At 52.2% G+C, this 6,393-nt stretch overlaps 1 protein-coding gene across 1 annotated transcript; it reads left to right on the forward strand.

Moving 5' to 3' along the window:
- Window positions 1-8: 8 nt before the first annotated feature.
- On the forward strand, window positions 9-6,047 carry scrt2 (scratch family zinc finger 2). Its single transcript, XM_076276773.1, has 2 exons — window positions 9-159; window positions 5,197-6,047. Exons 1-2 carry the CDS (start codon window positions 9-11, stop codon window positions 6,045-6,047), a joined length of 1,002 nt encoding a protein of 333 aa, XP_076132888.1.
- Window positions 6,048-6,393: the final 346 nt, after the last annotated feature.

Here is a 6,393-nt window from a genome sequence, read left to right on the forward strand (position 1 = left end):
CGATCAGGATGCCGCGTTCTTTTCTGGTGAAGAAGATCAAGCTGGATGATTTCTCCAGCTCCTCCCAGCACCACCACCAGCCCCTGGATGAGTCGCTCACCTTCGCCCGCTCCATCGGCGACTCCGTCTCCAGCCTGGGCGTCCGGCTCAGCCACAACGGTACGCTAGCCTAGCCTCCATCGCTCTCTCTCTATCCCACTCTCTTTTCCTCCAGTCATCATCCCTCTCTCCTAGCCTCTCCATCCCTCATCCTTCCACACCCTTCCCTGCTAACCCGAGCACACACAAACACACACACACACACACACACACACACACACACACACACACACACACACAAGCACACACACTGCCTATCAGTTTCAGCCTCGCCATGCTTCATGGAATGGAGAGGGCTGATATCAAAAGCTAGACACTTCGGCTGGCTGGTGCAATAGTGTGTGTCTGTGTGTGTGTGTGTGTGTGTGTGTGTGTGTGTGTGTGTGTGTGTGTATGTGTGAGTGGGGTAGTGAAGCAGTTTGTAGGGGGCTTAGTGAAATGATTGGGTCTGGTTTTAATTTTTTGAAAAGCTGTATGGGACGGTGAGCTCGCGGTCGCTCTCGCTCTGTCCAGCCCGTCGCGATGCCGTTCTCCGGAACACCAACAGATGTTACGTAAATCTGGGTGTTGTTGCGTCGGTATCCCAAATAATCCCCTCTGCCCCTGCACCCCCCCTCACTGACCCCCATCGGGGGGGGGGTTGACTCTGGTGATGTGATGTGGTAATCCAGGGCACGGGGGGGTGGTGTGTGTGTGTGAGTGTGTGTGTGTATATGATAATGAGGCCACAGGAAGTGCTCGTTGAGCATTGGGGCTGCATGTGTAAGTGCGTATGTGTGTGTGTGTGTGTGTGTGTGTGTATGTGTGTGTGGAGTGCTGCTCGGGGCGATCGGCGGTATTGTGTGAGCTGAAAAATGCATGAGAGATCAGCCAAGGATGAGACATTTGTCCTTAGCCGTTATTGCCCTTCGCGTTCGCCTTCCATCATCCACAATCCCCCCCAGCCCCCACAGCGCCGAAACAGGAATATCCTACCCAGCCTTACTTCCTCATCCCTCCTCCGTGTCTTTCTCTCTCTCTCTCTGTCCCTCGTTTCCTTGTGTCTCTATGCCGCTTCGACTGATGGGGGGTCTGAAAGCTCCGGCTTGAGTTTCAGCAGAGGGCTTCAGAGACGCCACCAGAGACGTGTGTGTGTCTCTCAGCCCTTGGCTTGGGGAGGGAGGGGACGTGTGTGTGTGTGTGTGTGTGTGTGTGTGTGTGTGTGTGTGTGTGTGTGTGTGTGTGTGTGTGTGTGTCTGTGAGGGAGGAAGGAGAAAAGGAGACAGTAAAAATGCTTAGAGCAGCAGCATCCACAGCATCACGTGACCAGCAGCTCTACAGTAAACAGCCTCCACAGGAGGAGCTGAGGACAACAAGGCGGTCCCCTGTCCCAGCCCACACACACACACACACACACACCACACACACAGGAGGAGCAGAGGACAACAAGGCGGTCCCCTGTCCCAGCCCACACACACACCACACACACAGGAGGAGCAGAGGACGAGTCAGTCCCCAGTTCAGATGGCAGCCCAATCCCTCATCAGAACCATACCAGACATGACCCAAACACACATACGCACACACACTTCACACAGAAACGCACACACACTCATTCATGGCTTCACAGAGACACTCACGCTTCACACAGACATACACACATATTCACACACATGCACACACAAACTCACATCTTTTCACAGAGGCAGAGGAGATGGAGCTGGCTAGACATGCTAGGCTAGGCTATGTTATGCTAGGCTAAGCTAGCTGTGGCGTTAGGTGGGCGTTCTTCAGTGCGTGTGCCCACTGCTGTGCTATGGGACAGATTTAGGACGCCAGATGTCGGTTTGGCTTTAGTTGTGTTGCGTTGGTTTTGTGCGTTAAGCAGCTCGGGGGCTTTGCTGACCAGACAACCTGTAAAGGATGTGTGAGTGTGTGTGTATATGTGTGTGTGTGTGTGTGAGTGGAACTCAGCAGCAGCAGCAGCATCAGGCGCGCTCTTTCTCTTCCCACTCTCTCCATGCCACAAGTGCACACAGCAGTCCTGCGCTCCGCTCCCTCTTTGTCTGCCGGGAGGATAATATTTCAGCAGGCTGATCGCAGCCAGCCTAATCCCCAGCCCAGCCAGTCGCTGCGCTACCTCAGACCAACACACTGACCTTTGTCTGGTGGACAGCGGTCTCTGACACCACGGCCATGCTTATTTACATGAGATTTAACTCCATCTGCATTCATATATGCATGAACACTCAAACATAAATAGAAAACACTGCCTCAAGCCATGGGTTGTTTTTTTGACCTAATTCCAAACAACAAACATATTCATGAACACAGATGCTTTAATTCTACCCTGTGCACAACAGCATATATTTTATTGTTCTACTATTTTTCCGTTACTTTTTGGTTTTAATGCGGCTAAAGGCTAACGTAGCAGACTGATTATTACAGCAGCGAAATCAACGCCTTTCAAGCACAGGCACAAGTGGTTCTTTTGTGTTGCTGAAGCACGGGTCATATGCTCAATGCTACGTGAAGAACAGCCCTGCGTCAGCACTATTGCTATGCAAACACTTTTTTTTCTAACGAGGAGACGTCGGCCTCTCCAAATGTCTGCCTGAAAACAAAGAGGGGTGGGCTTCAGGGTCCATTAATTGCATGCTTGGTTTGCATTTAAGAGGTGTTGTCCACGAGCCGTACAATTGCGAAAGGGGAATAAATGCTTCTCTGGCAATCTGACCGAGGAGCAGCGAGAGGCGCAGACAACTGTGGCTTTGTCTGCTGGTGTGAGATTGATTGACACTTGTTACTCGGGTCTATTATTAAAGCCCACGGATTCAGCGTCTCTGGCATTCTAGAATGAGAAGAAGTGTTATACAAATGTAGCCTAAATATCAGATATTTTAGTAAAATATTTAGAAATGTAAAATATTTTGATAGTTAAATATCAGATATGTTGGTAACCTTCACAATTTTAGAAATTAGCTAGAGATTTAGGCCATCTTCACGCCATAGTGCCGGGCAGTGTTTTGGTTTGAATTTAGTTCAAACCCAAATTTGACAAATTCAACATATCTTATTCAACAAATAAAGATAATCCGGGGAATATGGGCCTTACGTCCATTCTTTTAAATAACAAACTTGCTTATTAGCTTATTAGCAGCGTTTCTCTCTGTCCACTAGCGTTGAGGCCCAGTTGAAAAGGAGGCGGTAAAAGCAATCTCATTTCTGTCCTCCTAATTAACCGTCTCCGGACGGCCCTTATAACCAGTTTACCGCAGCCCTCGGACAGGTTATCTGGGAGGTGTCTGTGGACATGCGCGACCCTCTACACACACCTCTCGCGGATATGCGCAGGTCTAAATGATGCTCGTGGGCTCAAAGGCTTGTTTGGCGGTGTCAGTTTTTCAGTTTTTCCCAACGTGACCCCAGCCTTGTTTAAGCGCAGCACACCAGACGGATAGTTGTGCTATTTCACAGCCGATGGTCTATTGATCTGAGCAAAACTTTGAATTTCATTAAAAAGACGTCAATACTTCATTTCCACCGCTTGCTGCACACATCGCTTTGGAATGGCGTCTTTCAGCAGCTACGCACTATTTCTTGTCAGGGGAATTGGGCGCGCTATGAAAATTGATATCGGATTTCTGACCGAATGTGCCGCGTTACACATATTAAATTAAAACCCTTCAGACGGGTGCCGGGCATCTCTGCGAGAAAATAATGTTCGCAAATAGATGGGGAATTTTCCATGGCCCGAGGAGCTGCCAGGAAACCTTTTAGCGTTACTGGACCGCCGCATCCCCGGAAAAGGACGGCAGGGAGAGGCCGTCCCAGGCGGGGCGTGTGCCAGTGTCCTTTCAGTGAGAGCAGTCAATGTTTTTAGAGAATGAGGTAGGAGCTTAATGCCCGTCACTACCTCCAGGCCCAGTACTCGCTGAAAGGGAAGGAAGTAGCAGTCTCTCTCAACCATGAACACTTTGTAGTTTAGCTTCTTGTGTTTTAAACGAGTGATTCAGCGAATGGGACGGCACGAAAACACAGCTGTTGAAACGATAACTCAGCAGATTTCTGCGATGGGGGAAATCTGTTTTACGAAAATGTAAATACCTAATATACTATATTTCATAATGTCATGAATGGACCAGGGAGGTCAACAAGGCCACTCCTCTTCTAGAACATTTTTCACAACCATTCCATTTTTAAAATGTGCCATGCGCTCTGGACACTTACGCATTGATGACATAAATGGCGCATCTCTCAGACAGAGGCATGCCGACCTCGCAGAGTCGAGAGCTGTTTATCCACTTAAGACCTGCAGCACTAAAGGGTCTTATCAGCCTGAGTTAACCCACTTGAGCACACTGAAGCGGACCGTTAACGGCTCACATAAGAGCTTGCTGTCCACCTCCTCCTGCTTCAAGCAGTCATTGTGAAACGGTGTAGAGGCGCGAGCCCAACAGGAGCGCAGCGTGCGTTTCGCTCTTATCACTGAAGCACGAGACCAATCAATCAGTGTGTCTCCGCGGAGACCGAGCTCCGCGCGCCTCCTGCACTGCGGGTCTCCTTAATTAGCTATTATCTGCTCCGCAACCCTCCGGTGGCAGGGGAGGCTCGGAACCACGGAGCTTATTTTCATCGCGCCCATTGCCGCCCAGCTCCTTGTCTAACCTTGGAAGTGGTCACGTGTCTGTTTGTTTGGAATGATGGAAACGCAAGTAGCAGACTGGATGAGACTATACATCACGCCACTGCAGGCAAAATAACACTGGGCTCTTAATTGGGGGTTCAGTCCTTCTGGGGTAAAAAGGCCAGAATGGCTTGGAGGGGCGTTGTTTTAAACTCGTTAAGACACTCTCCCTATCTCCTTCCCTCCCCACCTGCAGGCTTCATCATGCCATAGGTGCAGCTAGCTAACACACACTCACTGTGTCTCCTCCTCCCCATGTGCAGGCTACATCATGCCATAGCTCTCTCTCTCTCTTCCTCTTCACCTGCAGACTACATCATGCCATAGGGGCAGCTAGTTAACAACACTCTTGGTGCAGCTAGCTAACACACTCCCTCTCTTGGTGCAGCTAGCTAATACTCTCTCTCTCTCTCTCTCCTGGCTACCTGCAGGCTACATCCAGGACTACATCATGCCGTCGGTGTACCAAGGGGAGAAAAAGATGGAGCTGAAGCTGGCGTCGCCGGTGTCGGAGCCTCTGTACCCCCCGTCCAGTGGCGGCGGCGTGGAAGAGTACTGCGACCCCGACCTGGAGCACCCCGACAGCCCGCAGTCCGGCAAGACAGACAGCGGCTTCTACAGCGGCGAGGCTGAGGCGCTCAGCGAGGGCTACACCATGGATGCCTTCTTCATCTCTGACGGCCGCTCCCGCAGACGGGGGTCAGAGGGCACGCAGGGCTGCAGCGGCGCGGGGTCACGGGGCTCGGCGGCGGAGACGGAGACGGCCGAGGACGCCCAGGTGGCCAAGGAGAAGGGCGACGGCACGCCGGGCGCGCGGCACACCTGCAACGAGTGCGGCAAGACGTACGCCACGTCGTCCAACCTGAGCCGGCACAAGCAGACGCACCGCAGCCTGGACAGCAAGATGGCGCGCAAGTGCCCCACCTGCAACAAGGTGTACGTGTCCATGCCCGCGCTGGCCATGCACGTGCTGACCCACGACCTCAAGCACAAGTGTCACGTGTGCAGCAAGGCCTTCAGCCGGCCGTGGCTGCTGCAGGGCCACATGCGCTCGCACACCGGCGAGAAGCCCTTCGCCTGCGCCCACTGCGGCAAGGCCTTCGCCGACCGATCCAACCTGCGCGCGCACATGCAGACCCACTCGGCCTTCAAGCACTACCGCTGCAAGCGCTGCAATAAGACCTTCGCCCTCAAGTCCTACCTGAACAAGCACTACGAGTCCGCCTGCTTCAAGGGCTCTGGCGACGAGGACGACTCCGGCTCCGGCTCCGAGGACAACTGAGGAAGAGCGTCCAGGGACCATTATGACATCACAGAAGAAGGCGGTACGCAGGAGACACAAATACGGTCCTCTCACTCTCCCTCGCCCACCCGCTCCATCCTCTTCCTCCTCTTCCTCATTGACTGGAAGGACCCCTCCCAATACCCCCCCTTGCCTCTTTTGCACCCCTCCTGTCTTCCTCCTCTCCCCTCTTTTTAAAAAGCAATATTTTCACTGAGATTCTTCAAGGGAAAAATGATAACTGTAACGACGAGACAATAAGACAGAAGATGCTGGATTTTTCTTCAGTACGATGGCTAATCGCCCACAGAGACACAGACACACCCCTACACCACCGAGACATCTA

This window comes from Alosa pseudoharengus, unplaced genomic scaffold, assembly GCF_046254945.1.
Source record: "Alosa pseudoharengus isolate Yale_2024_CS ecotype anadromous, Long Island Sound unplaced genomic scaffold, YU_APseudo_1.1 YU_APseudo_1.1_scf_9, whole genome shotgun sequence".
Taxonomy (NCBI): Eukaryota; Metazoa; Chordata; class Actinopteri; order Clupeiformes; family Clupeidae; genus Alosa; species Alosa pseudoharengus.

What these genes read in the sequence shown, in the direction of transcription:
- scrt2 (XM_076276773.1), top strand. Translation starts at nt 9, where the DNA reads ATGCCGCGTTCTTTTCTGGTGAAGAAGATCAAGCTGGATGATTTCTCC. An exon ending in CGTCCGGCTCAGCCACAACG is followed by an intron (nt 160 to 5,196) that starts GTACGCTAGCCT and finishes GGCTACCTGCAG; the next exon opens with GCTACATCCAGGACTACATC.